This window comes from Melanerpes formicivorus, unplaced genomic scaffold, assembly GCF_026170545.1.
Source record: "Melanerpes formicivorus ecotype bairdi unplaced genomic scaffold, bMelFor1.0.p_v2 SCAF_4, whole genome shotgun sequence".
Classification (NCBI taxonomy): domain Eukaryota; kingdom Metazoa; phylum Chordata; class Aves; order Piciformes; family Picidae; genus Melanerpes; species Melanerpes formicivorus.
In genome coordinates, this window is record NW_027142356.1 from 15080369 (window position 1) to 15097486 (window position 17118).

Consider the following 17118-nt stretch of genomic DNA (forward strand, 5'->3'; position numbering starts at 1 on the left):
GGCAAACACCTACTGAATTGTGTATCATCTGGCAATTAGTTGTGCACTCTGCTGCTACTGTACATGCAAAGACAAAGGTCAGGCTGGTGTTTGAGCCCCCAAAAGTTATCTGCATATAGTCCAGATCAGACAGTGCCTGTTGTTTGTAGTCTTGTAGCAGTGTCCCAAACCCAGTACTGAGTTTGCATCCCTTACTTATTAGTAGGAGTTAAGTGCTCTTTTGTGTTTCAAGTAAATAGCTGATAAAATCTCCTGCTTAGGTTGTGCTTTTCAAGCATGAAAAATACTGGTGTGCATGTGGATTGGCAGTGACTGTTTCACACTGTATTGGAACATAATGTAACCTTGAAAGAGGATTCCATTAAACTGTATTCTGACCACTCATGTAGTGATACCAGAGAAACTGCAGAACTTGAGCAGTGATTATAGGTCTTCTGTTGCTTGCAACTAACTGGTGACTTTTTAACTAAATAAAGATACTTTGCTGAGTGTGTCACTTTAGCTAGTGTTTCTGGTGCTCATATAACCCATTCTTTCATCTACTACTCAAAAAATCAATCTACTACTCAAAAAATGGCAATAAAATTATAGTGACATTTAGAGGATGGAAAATAACTATAGTTTAATTGAAGCTGCTTGGATTCCCTGTGATACAACCCACATGGTGACTTACCATGTAGTAAATTATGTAATACCTTCTTATTTCATTGATCGGTTTTTTGCTTTCAAGGGAGTCCGTAGACAAGACATTACTTTGGGAGCTATTGGGAGTTATCAAGATACGGGAAATGGTTCTGCCATTGATATCTCATGTACACTGTATTTCTTGTGGAAGAAGCAAAGACTCTATCTAGTCTTTGTGGACTGTAGTAGAGAGCAAACTAGCCCCCAGGGCACATGGATATGCATTCACCTATGTCAATGGTGCAGCCCAGAAAGCCAATCAGATCCTGGGCTGCATCAAGAGAATTGTGGCCAACAGGTCAAGGGAGGTGATTCTCCCCCTCTACTCAGCTCTGGTGAGACCCCACCTGGAGTACTGTGTCCAGTTCTGGAGCCCCTATTACAAGAGGGATATGGACATGCTGGAACTTGTCCAGAGAAGGGCCACGAGGATGATCAGAGGGCTGGAGCAGGAGCACCTCTCCTATGAGGACAGATTGAAGGAGTTGGGGCTATTCAGTCTGGAGAAGAGAAGGCTCCAAGGTGACCTAATTGTGGCCTTCCAGTGTCTGAAGGGGGCCTACAAGAAGGCTGGGGAGGGACTTCTCAGGATATCAGGTAGTGATAGGACTAGGGGGAATGGAATGAAGCTGGAGGTGGGGAGATTCAGGCTGGATGTGAGGAGGAAGTTCTTCACCATGAGAGTGGTGAAGCCCTGGAATGGGTTGTCCAGGGAGGTGGTTGGGGCACTGTCCCTGGAGGTGTTTAAGACCAGGCTGGATGAGGCTCTGTCCATCCTGGTCTAGTGTGGGGTGTCCCTGCCCATGGCAAGGGGGTTGGAAGTAGATGATCCTTGTGGTCCCTTCCAACCCTGACTAATACTATGATACTGTGATAATGCTGCACAAAGCAGGTTGACCACACATACTTAATATAGCAGCTTATATGGGTCCACTCAGCTCCCATATAACATGTTTGAGGCATAATACTTTTTTGTAGTTTAGGAAGATACTTCAGAGGGACTTTTTTTGTTGTTGGGTTTTTTTGTTTGTTTGTTGTTTGTTTGGGGGTTTTAGTATATTTTAGTATTTTGATAGTCAACAACTATGTTTCAACCCCTTGAAGGAGTGTTTGTGGAGTGTTAATGCTGCAGGTGCCTGTTGTGTGCTCTGTGAGGTGGTAGAAGGGTTTTGTTGGTGCTGGACCAGCTAGGATAAGCTGGAGATGAACTCATGGCATTTTGTGTTTGCACTATTAGAAGCAGGCCCTGTCTTGTAAGCTGTGCCTGGTTTTCCTCATCTGTTCAGTTTGGATGGGGAAGAGACCAGCAGGCCTGAACTGACAACATAGAAACACCCTTGCCTTTGAATCATACAGCTGCTCTGATAAAAAATGATAGCAGACACTTCATCTGGATTGTAATGTTTGCATAATGATGAAAAAGATGTTTTATGAACATATGTTGTGGCGGTGTACTAAGGAAGGACTGCAGGCAACCTGATGTAAACATCTGAAAAAACTCTGGACTTAAGAATTAATCATACAAACATGTTGTGACAGGCAAAAATGTTTAGAGAAGTCAAAAAATCTATTATGGGCATTGGTAAGATCCTCTTGAAATTGCCAGACTGCATTAATAAGGAGCTGAAATGTAACCAAGGATTTAAGAGATGGACTTTAGGGTAGGAAAAATACTGTCATTGTGTTTTAGCAGAGTGACTAATATGGTAGTTAGGTCAGTAGGTTTTAGAAGCAAATTAGCATGTTTGAAAACTATAGCAGCAGTGGGACAAACATTGGCTGCCAGGTAACTAATTTTCAAAGTCCAATAATGTTGATCATGGAAGAGAAAAATAAATTCAGTGTAACAAAACTAAGTTTTAAAGCTTTGGGATAGTGAAAGACTTAAAAAACTTAATGTGGTATTTGGAGCTAGTAAAAGTACAGATTCTGTGTCTGTAGGGACAGAAACATGCTATACACAGTGATGTATAGATGCAATACTTAAGCTAGGATGCAAAATCCTGTAATCCTCACTAAACAAAAATCCCATTGAAGTCAGTAGAAGATTTGCGTGAGCAAGGAATGTATAACTGGGCAATTAGAGACAAACTTGCAGCTTGACCTTGACTGGGCCTTTGTGCCTTTTATTAGCTGTACCCATAGCATCTGGGCATAGTTTTTTAAAGGCACAGTCAATTTTAATGATGTCTCAGAAAAAAAATCCCCCAAATTATGTCATACTTAAAATTCTAACCGGTACAAATGACAAATACACAGAACTGTAGAGAGACCTGTTAAGGCTACACTTTTAAAATCTGACTCTTTTGGAACAGCAAAATTCTGCATGCTTTGTTCCTTTCCTTCTCAAGGGAAATAGGAGTTTCATAGACACTGTTCTAGTTTTGTCCCTAATACTGCATCATGACTGTTTTTCGTATGTTCAGAAATGTAAGGTATTGATGGTGATTATTGTGTGGGATGTCAAAAATAACCCCCAGATCAATGAATAAAAATACAAAACAGCATCTGCCACACATGTTTATAAAATGCCATTAATAATTGCTCTCCAAATTGTTTTAAAACTTCCAGTATGTAACAAAATGTTCTTGAAGATCATTCATTTACATTTTTTCTTTCTCTTGCGATCTTAGTACAAATAAAACTGAAGATAAACAAAACACTTTCATTTGAAACAAAATTTAATTCGGCATACCAGAAATGTCATTCTCACTGCCAGTTACTCTAATGGGACATGTGTTCCCTGTGTCTGAATCTGCTTTGTTTGAAACGAGCTGTTGTCTCAGAGTATTGAGGAAATTGCAGTTCTTAGTAAAAGAAATGTTAGAAACAGGCTAGAAAAGAACAGACAGAAATTGTTTCATCCTCTGGTCCTGTAAATGGTAGCCTCAGTGATTACACTGGAGTCTTGGTATTAACAAGTGTGTGTCCAAAATTATAATTTCCAGGACTGTAGTCTTGGAAAAATGTGTGTGCTTCATGGTACACACACTGAGCTACTGGGGAAAAAAAGTCAGAAGAAACTTTCTACTACATTACAGTGTTGTGCATGTAACTCCATCATGATTTTATATGCAAGTCATTATAAATCACAATTTGGCTCCATATGCTTGAAAAAGTGCTGGTAGTGCTGGAGAATTTGAATTTGAATTCTTCTATTCAGAAAGTCTGAAACCTACTGACTCAACTGCTTCTTCCTTTTGTATTAGAATCTGTCATCTCGAGAAGTGTACCTTTACTTCTGAAGAATAAAATTTCAGAGTGCTGAGCCTGAGACTGTGTGTTATGCTGCACTGTCCTGGTATGAACCAATTTTTACTCCCTCATCATTTTCACCTCACAAACATGATACCTTAGTTTGTTTACTTAATTATTTTGTACATTCAAGACTCTGCAGTGATACAAAACTATCTTTTTTCAAAAAGTAATTTACTTCTAAGAGTGGATAAAAAGCTTATGATGAGAAAATATTTCAATAGAATAATATAGCATATGCTTAATTTCAAACATGTTTCCTTACCCCTTTCCAAAGACTTTGAATAACTACAGCATCCGATCCCACTCTGTATGCCTCCTTTTAATATATATAATCCTTATAAATCCATTTTCTTTTTCATTAGTTTCTGGGCCTGGATAAGAGTGCAGGCAGCTCAGCAAAGTGGTATAGGACCAGTTTCAACTAACAGCAAGTGTCATGGATTTCAAGACCTGAATTTATACTTCTCATTAGAGATTATATGTGTTCCAGTGGAATTTGATAGTTTAGGATACACTTTTAAAGTCTGTTCTTGCAAAAACTTCATTCTTTCAGTCAAGCCTTCTTCAAAAAGTCTTTTTGTAACATATTATGTTCAACATTGGATTACTTTGTGTCTTGTCAGTATAAATTAGCATCTAGTTTAATACTGCTAACGTTCCTTGACCCTTTTTAAGTAACATTATAGTACAATACACTATTCAGAATAATTTAAGCCAAAAATAATGGGCAACATGTATTTCTCTTGATCTGGTTGCATGAAAGGGAATTGTGACCAAGCTTCAATGTATTTTTTGGATTTGCCATTCTCAAGGATTCTGTTGCCCTTCCTCATCGCTCATGTCTTGCTGACAAATCTGTTAATACCTGTTAGGTTTTATATGGTACAGTAGGCTTTCTTCTTCAATACACAAGCATTTCTTCTCTTTGGTGAACAAAAATCCCTTGGTTGTGTGGGTTTTTTTGGTGGGTTTTTTTTTTGGTGGGGGGAAGTGGGGTTTCCTTCCTATAGTTCAGAAGGGATGTGACAGTGCCACAGGTCTTTTATATCATAGTTTGTAATAAAGTTAAGCACATCGGGGGAAGCAAAGGTATGCATTACATCATGTTTATGTGGAGAGGAATTGATGATTGTTGATGATTGTGGTACCTGAAAGTGTGCATCTGGTAGAGGTTATTCAAATATAGAAGAATAAAATGGCATTCTGCCATGCCACACTATTCCATAATTCTCAAATACTGATGTGTTAAAGTACTGTCTTTTCTTGAGTTTAGATAATTTTCTCCTAATAGAACATTATGGCTTTGTGTGTGGATAAAGGATTTTGCTGTTGTCTTTTGTTTTGAAAATGCTTTCAATGTAATGCTGTACTTAAAGGCTTGAAGATAAATCTTCTTCTCTTTGTATTGTGCTAATCCATTTGGAATTTTGGGATTAAGGTTGGATAGTGCTTTCCATTTGGAATTTTGGGATTAAGGTTGGATAGTGCTTTTCTCTGTTGTCTGGCTATTTTTTTCCCCTGCAGCATCTAAAGGCAAGGAAAAAAGTATTATAGGTTCAGTATCTAAACAAATGTTTTTATTCATATATATAACTCCTCTGTAACAGATGTCAAATGGTGATCCAAAGGATGTTCCACACAGAATTTAGGGTGCAACAGATTTCAAACCCAGATTATCAGGGTGGGCACAAGTGTATGATGAGTAAGAGGTGCTTTGCACTGTGTACCTACCTCAGTCTAGCAACATTCATATTATCTTTCTTTTACCTATGATAGCAATGCACCTTTCCATAAACTTCCACAACAAAAATAAAAGCTTCTGCTGGTATTTTGTTTATTAGTGAAAGCTCACAATTTCATACTTCAGTTACCAAAGGCTGGTTAGCCTGGTGTATTACTTTGATTTACCAAACAGACTATATTTTTTTAATGACTTGTATAAAATAAACTGAAGAAACTTGATGTTAAATAAAATAATCAGTTAATAATGTAATTTTGACACTATATATAGAAACTTTGAAATGTAATATATAAAATATGCAGATTTCTAAAAGCCTTTGATTTGTTTCCTTTTCCATATATACAAAACTTGTGGTAATTGCAACTGGAATTTCTGTATTAGAACATGCCTGTTATTCTTTTTGCTATTGTTGAGTTCTAAGTAGTGTATTGTGTTTATAGCTGGAATGTTTGTTGAAATAGGCAATGTGACAAGGTAGGTGGTCTTCTAATTAATATTTCTGTACAGATCTGTAAACTGTGCAAGGTTTGTTTAACAATACAGAAATCATGTTCTATTAGATTAAGACATTTGTTTAGGAATAAAGTTTGACTTTTTCTTTGAAATGCAATTGATCTTGTTTCATGGCCTGTGAAATTATTTAAGAACTGTTTTTAAAGTATCATTAATTCAAGAGATTTCTGTGACCTGTTGCCAAATATTTAGACCACAGATTAAGTACATTTGCTCAGGGCTTCAAATAGAGATTTAAAAAAATTGTTGAAAAGGAAAGTTAATTAGTAATGAGAGAAACTATACAACAGTGATAAGAGGTGATGTATTCTGTCCTGTAAGTGACCACATTGTCAAAAAGAGCGTTAAATTGGAAACTGAATACTGTCATCACAGTGAAAATGCACCCTTTGCTGTAGCCTATGTGATCAGCATAACTTAGAAATGTTCTTAAGAGCGTGCAATTTCTTATTCCAGCTCTTAGTGAAACCTTTTCTTAGGTACTATGGACCCATTGAATAGAAAACATTACATTAAAACTGTACCTACTGTGTTTTTGAAACCCAGAACTTGATACATGGCCAGAGCTCTTATTCTCACTAACTAATTAGAGTCTAGGATGTCTTTGCATAGCACATGCACTGTGCTCAAGCAGTATCTCAGAATGCGCTGGTATTCAAATTAACATGAAGGGCCTGACCATTACCTTCTCACTTAGTAAATCTCTACTTCATAGAGAGAAGGGTTTTAATTCTCACTGCCTATATTGCATCTGCTGAAGTGATGAGAGGTAATTGCAGTGTTACCATGTTAATAGTTTTCTTCAAAAACTGCCTTTGTATTTGTTTGCTTTTACCAACAAAGCTAATGTCAGTTGTTAATAAATGTGAAGATAATACCACTGAAAGCCCAGTAAAGACTGAAGCTAGACAATCTTCTTATAAAGGCCTGGTAGTTCTTGTGTATTTTGCTGAAATACATCTAACTATTGGAAAGAAAACAAAAAGTTGCAGAGTATTTTAAAAATCCAGAAATATCCAAGCAGTTTTTAAAAATTGCCTGACTGGTGTTGTGTTTTATGCTAAGAGAGTAAGATCTTACAACCAGAATTTGTAGTTGGAGTTCAATTTCTAAGTACTTAAGTTTTCTTTTTGGAATTATGTGATTGATTTTCCTCAATGTTTGTTAAGAGTTCTTTAAAATTTTTCAAAATGAGCATACTGTTTTTATACTGTGTTGCATTCTGCAGAACTACCATGTGGCGTAAACCCAGATGCCTCATAGCTGGGGCTCAAGCATTTGACACCGGTAGTTGTGTTGCAGAGGGCACTCGCCTTCCCAAGCTGATGGCTGTCTCCTTTCTAGCAGATTGTTGAGTCTTTTAATCACCTTAATAACCCAGCAATCATCACAATGTTGTATTTTCACTTTATAAATGTTTTTTTTACATACAAATGGTTTTCAATTAAAAATGGTTTCCCCTTTCTTCTGGTTATGCATGGTGATCCTTGTGTGTGTCACCACTGACCACTGTATTTGGGGATGACCAAGAAAATCAGTCTCATCTGGTACAGATTGCACTGCCTGATGTTTCCAAAATTTAATCAGATGCAAGCCATTTGGCAGCATTAATCCAAATCCTTATTGATTCCCAGACTATTTGTAGTGTTAGCTGGAAACATCAGTATGAGTCTTTGAATGAATTAAATAATCTAGATACAGCTCCACTTTGCAAATGGTTGCTGCGGTGTAGCCTTTAACCTTTAATTTGTGGGCTCATCTAGTGCAAGCCTGAATAGTGAATCAGGTCTATTGAGAACAGCCTTGATTTTTGTATTTTATTTTGCAATTGTGACCTCCTGTATTCTAAGAAATAGTTTGCAGGGATTTATGAACACAAGTTTAAGACTACTGCTGTGGTAGAATGCAAATTTCAAAGATCAAGCTGACGTGCATGAGAACAAAACGCTTTCTGTTGCTATAATCAAGTTGTGAAATTGCTTCCAAAAGGTCACAGATAATCAGGGTCTGGCTAAGGTGCTACCAACTCTTTTTCTCAAATCTGCTTTCCATCATAGCCAGGAATGGTATTTGACACCTTCTCTTTTCCCGTTTGTGTGCACACGAGTGCATGTCTGGATAGCCTGGATTTCTCACATGGCACTGTGGCATTGCCACCTTGAATTGCATAAGATACTGTCTTGCCTACAGCAGTTTTTTAATTGTTCAAGCTTGTGGAAACCTGGGAGAACCGGCCATTTAAGACAAGCTTCTAAAAAGAAATGGGCAGCAGAATAGACATTTACTCTAGAAAGGGACTAGAATAGCTTCTCTCTCTCTCCCTCTCTGCTTCCCAGGGAAATCAGACTCAGATGAAGGAAAAAAAAAAAAAGGTATTTTCATAAATAATTCTCATTGAGTGCACAAAAGTACTGGCATTTTATTAAGGAAAGCTGAGAACCATTCAGGAATGCAGGTACTTGAGGAATAAGCACCAGCCAAGAAATGTGTTTCAGAACCTCGGCAACGGCAAAGTGTTTGACTGAAGGACCTAACCTAAGTGCCTTTGTGCAAATCTATAATCTTAGACATGTTTTTCAGCATTTTCTAATAATATCTAAATAAATACCACCTGGAAAATGCTGACTTGCATAAAAATTGAATTTCCCTTAAAATGGAAATTTTACACTGCCTACCTCAGCTTAAATACAGGAAAGCATAAACAGGAAAGCAATATTAAATAATACAAGCCTGGGATGATTTTCTAGCAGTTTATGCATCTTTGTCTCAAAAAATGTTCCAGGAAAGAGAAAAAAATGTGACATACAATATAGAAATGAAACTTCCATAGCCTAAAGGTTGTCCTCAAAGCCAATGTCTTTTTCTTCATTTTTAACAACTTCTCTTTCAGATCTCTCCTCAAACTTGTTTATTTTAATTTGCCTATCAGCTTTGTGCATTCTCTCCCTTACTTGCTCCCCATCCCCCCTTTATTTATTTTCTTTGCCTGGTGTTATTTTTGGTATTTAAAATGCCAGAATGTGTAGAGAACACATAATATAGATCAGACCATTTTATTTCTTTTATACTTTCTTTCTTACTTTTTATGTTTGCCTAATATGCTTTGTAAGGTCTTTGGAACAGAAACTGATTCTAATCTCTCTGCTGTTCTCAGGATGTTTCAATTTAGTTCAAATTAACTGCAGTATTTTTGCTACTTACTTACAATATCTTGAAATAAAAAACTGTCCTCGCTGTTACCCAAAGAGTGCCTTCTGTAAGGCACTGTTTTGTTACTGTGTTGAATGGTAACTTAAAAGGCTGCAAATGCAAAACTGCATTATTCAGTTTTACTGGTGACAAATTAGTACATACAAGTTCAAAATCAGGGCTATTCCAGTATGAAAAAACAAGAGATCAATGTAAAATGTGGCTAAGCTATTTAATTAAGACTTTTAATACATGAAAATTGCAGTGAAGTTTTATATGAGTCTAGTGTTCATACATACTGTTCTTTTGCAGTATCCATTTGTTTGCACACTGTTGCAAGGATTGTATTCAACTAGTTGATTTTTAATACCTTTCAATCAGTCAATAATTTAAATGCATTTCAATCATATTAAAATGGAGGTGTTTACAAACAGCATATTCCTATTAGGAGTTTTCAACAAAAACCTTGAAAATGAAATAAGTTGACAGCAGTAGTCTGGCAGATGCATAAAGTATCGTTAAAGCACATTGCACTATCAATTATATGTCAAGCATGCTGCCAAATATTAAGTGTTCTGACCTTTGTTATTAATAATAGAGGCAGACACTAGGGACAAGTGAAAGACAAATAATGTAATGCATGGAAAATCTGTCACAGCTTTGGTTTTGTTAATGCCTATAGGGTATATTTGGTATCCTGCCTCTCCCTTTGCAAGCTTTAATTTTCTGCAAAACTGGGTGTACACCAGAAGGCTGTGATGCCATTCAGCAAGACCTAGATGTGTGGGGAGAAATTTAATGAAATACAACAAGGACAAGTGTAGAGTCTTGCATCTGGGAAAGAATAGCCGCATGTACCAATGTAGGCTGGGGGCTGACCTGTTGGGGAGCAGTACAGGGGAAAGGAACCTGGGTGTCCTGATGGACGGAGGGATGACAATGAGCCAGCAATGTGCCCTTGTGGCTAAGAAGGCCAATGTCATCCTGGGCTGTATTAGAAGGGAAGAGATCAGCAGATCGAGAGAGATTCTCCTCCCCCTCCACTCTGCCCTGGTGATGGAATATTGTGTCCAGTTCTGGGCCCCTCATTTCAAGAAGGACAGGGAACTGCTTGAAAGTGTCCAGCACGAGCCCCAAAGATGATTAAGGAAGTGGAGCCAGCTCCCTTATGAGGAAAGCCTGAGGGAGCTGGGTCTCTGTAGCTTGGAGAGGAGGAGACTGAGAGCAGACCTCATTAGTGTTTATAAATATGTAAAGGGTGAGTGTCAGGAGGATTGAGCCAGGCTCTTCTCAGACATACTCAACAACCGGAAAAAGGGCAACAGTTGCAAGCTGGAGCATAGGAGGTTCCATGTAAACATATATAAGGAAAAAGTTTTTCATTGTGAGTGTGACAGAATATTGGGACAGGCTCCCCAGAGAAGTTGTGGAGTCTCCTTTTTCTGGAGACATTCAAGACCCACCTGGATGCGTTCTTGTGTGTCCTGCTCTAGGTGATCCCCCCTGGCATGGGGGTTGGACTAGATGTTCTTTCAAGGTCCCTTTCAACCCCTAACTTTCTGTGACTCTGTGCAATGGGAAGCCACATTCTGAAAAACATACTTTGGTAGAAGAAAATGTTCCTAAGTTAAATAATAGTGAGAGGGCACTTGTCATCAACCCTTATAGCATTATTTATATGTGTATTTGTCCTTTCACATGTTCCTCAAGAAGTAATGTGAAAGTGAAATGAAGCAGGCTTGTCTTTACTGTATTCTCCTTTAATTCTTGTATTTTTAAGTTGTTATTTTTCTAAGTATTGTCTGTTATCTTGTGGAGGTTGGCTAGCCAAGGGTTTGCTCAATGTCTTTCTTCAGAATACAGACAGTTTCTAGAATTGTTAGGTGATCATCCAGGACAACATTGATAATATGTAAAAAATTACAAGAACATTAGAATGGCCAGTCAAAGGTCAGAGGTAAACACTTATTTTGAGAGCAGGGGTGTTAAAAAAAAACAAATTAGTGCATCTGCAGACCCTGATGGCACGATTTCCTGATTCCTTCTCAATGTAGAATACAGAGAGCAGAGCATTTAACCATCATGTGATGAGTCTGGGATTTCATGTAGAGTCCACTACAACTGATTAAATGAAAACCACTGTGCTGTTACATTTATCAAAAAGCTTACTTTGGTCCTAAAAGTTGTAGAATTTCTTTTATCACAAACTTTGTTAACATTATATTACTTTCAGACAACAGAGCCATTTTTATTTTATTTTAATATATTAAAATTATATTTGGGAAAAACTAGCTTAGCGACAGTAGTTGTATCTACAAACAGTATTTCTTTCTAAACTTTACTAATCTGGGCTTGCATAAGATTAATGAAAAATTAGAGCTCCTCTGATTTGTAGTACACTTTTTGATGTTATTTTCTTTGCATCCTGTCATCAATTCTAATTAAAAGTCTTTCCATTGCAAAATCATTTTGAGTTTTTAATTATTTTTTTTACCAGTGTCCTATACTAAAGGCAGTGCACAATTAAGAAAAGGCAGAAAATTTGGGATAAAAGGTAGGGACTGAGACAGTGAATTTTTGTGAAATTAACTAAATTTGGACAAAATAACAAATGTTGTTAGGCAACTGTTTTATTTACAGAAGCAGTTGCATTTCTCTCTTAAAAATGTAGAAACTCTTTCTAACAATCCTTAATGATCTGATGCTTCTACTGTATACTAGGGACACTCTTCTAATCCACAAGATTTATGATTCTGTTTGATGTTCATGTCAGGAGTCAAGTTTGACTGTTGTAGAAAATTAAATCACTCCACAAGCTCCTTACACATATGTTTTTTTAAACAGTTTGACACAGATAAGAATAATTTGGTGCGGTTAAAAAAATACATAGACTCACATTGAATGTACCAGGAAGAGATCATTGATCTGTGTGTCAAGGTAATACTAGAAACACACTAAAAACTAACTCCCTTCCCCCACCTCGGGGCCCTGCATGTACTCAATTCAATATACAGTTAGGTATTTTCTTCTCCCCTTTCTTGCTAAATCAAAAGAGGAGAGAGAACAAAATCCCTCTAGTGATCAAGTTGTTTTTTCGCAGTGTGGAAAATGAGTTTGAATTGAAGAGATCTTTACAAGCAAATGACTTTATTACACTAAACACAAAGTAATTCAAATGCAATAATGATGATTAATTTTAAAAATTATTTTATTTATCCACTCCAGAAGTTAGTTACCTTTTTTTTTCATATTAAGTGTTTGCTTCATGTTGTGGGGACATGGCACTCTGGCCCATGGAACATCCAGGAAAAAAAGTTCACTTCAAAACAATAGTTTACTCAATTTGACACAATACTTTATTAAAGCCACTAATTTCTTCATGTTTTGACTTTTATTCATATGTATTTTATATGTGTATATCAAATATTCTGTCTAGCTGGAAAGGCGTGACTTGATTTACGGACTGAAGAAGTATAAGCTAGTACCAGCTCCATACTCTGGCTTCTTACCAAGTGATTTTGAGTTTCAATACTCATTTTTCTGATGACTGAGGCCTGTACCTTGAAACAAAAACCTAATTAATGTTTTCTTCACAGTGGGCTGCACAGCTTTTAATCAAAGGTTGACAAATCTTTCAATGTCATTTCCATGATCTGGTAGGACCTCCTAGGATCAGATACTAGGTGACTATGCGGCTTTCATTTCTGTGCCTTTTACATAATGAACTGGTATCCAAGCCTTGTGCCACCTCAATGCCATGACCTCCCATGCCGTGCAGATGCCCATCGTGTGTCAGACACACAGTGTCTGCAGTGTTGGCATTTACTGTGCCATTTACAGTGGCCTGCTTTCCTTTAGTCAAGGGACATGTGTGCAGCACTCTGAGGAAAGAGTCTGGTAGGAATGAGGCTAATCAAACCCTGCTCTCTTCACCTCTCAGGAGAGATGAAAGCAAGCAATTGCTGAATTATTTGTTTGTTCAGCTTGGATTTTTGTCTGTGACCTACTGATTAAAATCCTGTGTGGCATCCTGTAAAGGAGAGGAAGGGTGGTAGGGAGCATGATGGTCTGTGCTGCAGAAGCAATTTGAGGGCAAGGCCCCAAGGTAGTGCTTGCTGGATGGCTTGGGTTAGAGATGAGCCTTTATATGGGGCAAGGAAAAAGAGGAAGTCCTGCATGAGCATGTTTCTGCTACTGATAGCTTGATTGTTGAAATATTTCAGGACAAAGTAGATGTTCATGACACTGTGGTCAGTGAAGCTTTAGTGGAAAAAATTTTCTTTAACTTTGTAACACTTTGACATATAAAATCACTTTGAAATCTGTGTTAGCTTTGTCATCTGTAACTGTATTTATGGAAATGAGTTCTGTGAATCTACTTTACCTGGAGGTACATTTGACACTTGATAAGGAAGTGGATGCATCAGCGTATGTCATTTTGTACCCTTTCAGTTGTTTGTGAGACAAAGAGCAGATTGTATTCAGGTGAGCTCATTCAGAACTGGTTGTTTCATTCACATAATGTTCAAAATCACTGAATTGAAAGAATTTTTCTTTTTTATAGAGGAGTTTGGTAAGGAATCTTAAATTTGAATTTCTATAGTTTCATATTTCTGGTTTTGGATGCATTTTACCCTTGCAGGTGTTTCTTGGACTTAGAGCAACAACTTTGTAGTAAACTGCACAGAGTTTGCAGACAGTTGCTAGACGCTTTTTACAGAGTACCTCTGTATTTTGTGTCTCATACTGCCATCTAAGGGCCACGTAGTCTGAGAAGGTGGCTAAAGGTTCTTCAATACTTTTCTTTCTCTTTACCGCCCAATTCATGGATGAGAAGAGTGGGCAGGAAATAATAACAATCCTTTCATGTGATATATTATTTCACCTAAGAGTATAGAGGAATCTTCCAGATAAGTGAGAAATTATAATATAAATCTGAGTTGTAGTCATTTATGAAAATGCAGTTGCAATGAGTTTGTCTAAGAGCCAGCAAATAGGAAAGTGAGATTCCAGGATTTAAGGCTGCTCTTGAAACAAGAAGCTAAGGAGTGTGGTTCTTAGAGTCCTGAAGAGTTTCAGCTGAAACTCTTAGCAGTGAGGAGTGTGCAGTTCAGAAAGTCCTTGAGTCCTGATTTGAGGGTTAGTGCTTTATAAAGAATTTGCTTATTACGATTTTTCCCCTATAGGGTACAAAATAACATAAATTATTTTTTCTAGGTGTTTTGATTTTCCAGGACTAGGGGAACATGGGGAAAAAAATGTTCTGTTACTTTGCAAGTATGTGATACTAAATAACATGAATGACATTTAAATATGTTGGGAGTTAAGTATGCAGAATTTTATCATGAAAACTTTTATTTCCAGGGTAAAGATGCCTTTCTTAAAAGAAAATAAAAGCAAACTGCAAACTGTATAGGCTTAATTCTGTAGCTCTTTTCTCACACAAATATTTTGTACTACAGGTATGATACTTGGAAGCAGAACATTTCAGTATTTGTCAATATAGTAACATTGGCATTGACTGACACGCAGTTTTTATAATGAGGACCCCTTTGAGCACAACTTTATTTTACAATGTATGAGTTGTTTTTCAGATTAGTTTCCAGCAAACTTGGTGTAATAGAGAAAGTAATTAATCTTGCATGTTACTTTGACAGGCTCATGCAAGCAAAGATCTGGAAGAGCAGTTGCGGTCTGTGTCCAGTGTGGATGAACTCATGACAGTACTTTACCCAGAATACTGGAAAATGTTCAAATGTCAGTTGAGGAAAGGAGGTTGGCAAAACAACAGGGAACACTCCAGCTTTGACACAAGATCTGACGATTCCCTGAAATTTGCCGCAGCACACTATAATGCAGAGATCCTGAAAAGTAAGTAGAGGACACAAAACACCTTCTAATACACAAAATACTAAAATCCAAAGGCTTCTCAGTTATGTCAGAAATATTTTGAAGCTAAGCATTGTCAGTAATCCAACCTCAGCAGTTTGATTTGATGTCATGTCTATAATATAAAATCTTTGACAGTCAAGCTTCCATAACAAGTTGCTCCGCAGGCATATTTTTGGTACATCCTTTGCAAGAAAGGTATAGACTGCTTTCTCAGCTCAGCAGATGTAGGAAATTAAATGTATGTCTTTAGATATAAGGAATCCTGCTTTCTAGAGGCCGCAATAATTTTGCAGAAAGCAAAGGGGACACTAATAATTGCATTCCTTGAATTGTTCCTGCTAATTTTCTGCAATTATGTCATGGCTGGGTAATGTTTTCTTTTCTTAATGCGTTACTGTCTTAGAGCGACAAATAATCTACTTGTAGCTTTTTCCTGTAACAAGAGGGGCAGTTGGCATGATGTTATACTCAAAACAGGAAAAAAAAAAAAGTCTTTCAAACAAATATGTCAATACTGATTAGTGTTTTAGATGGCCTGGATAAAAATACATTAGCTTACAATTGCAAGTGCTTGCAGGTAGAGAAACACAGAATCTATAGCAAGAGGTGGGGTTTTGTGACAGTACTGGAAATCATGTACCTTAATGGATGATTTTTAAGGTAGACATTAGGATAAATTTCCATTTCCACTGAATAGTCTATCAAGAACTGGTGCCAAGAGGGAATAAGGGTGCCATACAACTGCAAGTCTCATATATGTTTAGTGTAAAGTTGTATTTGTGCAAAGGCTATATTACATGATATAAAATGTTTGCCCCAATTTGCATGGATAGTCTAGGTAAATACCACCTTTCAAATTAAATCCTGTGGTATACATAATTGCTAAATAATAACATTTTGCTTTAAATTAGTCTCTTGTAGATAACAAAGGAAAAATGTATCCAATTGTTTTCACGTTTATTGTGTAGGTGTCAAATTTAATATCTCTAATATAGAGTGTTGAAGTCAAGTACTGTGTGTAACTGGTTAAAATTACTTTGTGGAGATGTGCAGTACTTCTTTAGAGTTCACTCAAGGTTTAGTTGCTGGCCAGCAGGTTGAGGGAGGAAATTCTGCTGCTGTACTTTTGCTCTGGTGAAACCCTACTGGGAGTGCTGTGTTCAGCTCTGGAGTCTTCAGCACAAGAAAGTCATAGACCTATTGGAGTGAGACCAGAGGAGTGCCACAACAATGATCAGAGGGATGGACTCAATTTCCTATGATGAAAGACTGAGAGAATTGAAGTTGTTCAGTCTGGAGAAGAGCAAGATCCAAGGAGACTTTATTGTGGCCTTTCAATACTTAAAGGGGGCTTATAGGAAAGATCAGGACAAACTTTTTGTCTGGGTATGTTGCAATAGGATAAGGGGTAATGGTTTTAAACTAAAAGACAGTAGATTTAAACCAGATATATGACATAAAAATGTTATGATTAAGATAGTGAAACACTGGAACAAGTTGCCAAGAGGGGTGGTACACCCCTGTAAACATTTAAGATCTGTTTGGAGGGGGCTCTGAGCAGCCTGATCTAGCTGAAGATGTCCTTGCTTATTGCAGATGAGTTGGACTTGATGATCTTTAAAGGTCCCTTCAAAACCAGACCATTCTGTACTGCTATTCCATAAGATCAGCGCAACCTTGTTAGGTTCCTTCTTAGTTCCACTGTGACTTTTCTTCTGCTCCATGACAATATGTCACATCCCTGTGAAGAAGAAATATTAGTCAAAAGTTAGCACAGAGAGATGTGTATTTCACTGAATGAGACTCTTGCAATGTATATTCTGATTCTAAACTTAAAAAAA

General features: G+C 37.3%; 1 protein-coding gene across 1 annotated transcript in view; it reads left to right on the plus strand.

Annotated features, from left to right (window-relative positions):
* The window catches only part of VEGFC (vascular endothelial growth factor C), an 83861-nt gene that overhangs the window by 41073 nt on the left and 25670 nt on the right, over positions 1-17118 (plus strand). The window contains 1 exon segment of the mRNA XM_068137036.1: positions 15043-15256. Within this exon segment, the coding sequence (XP_067993137.1) occupies positions 15043-15256 (214 nt within the window).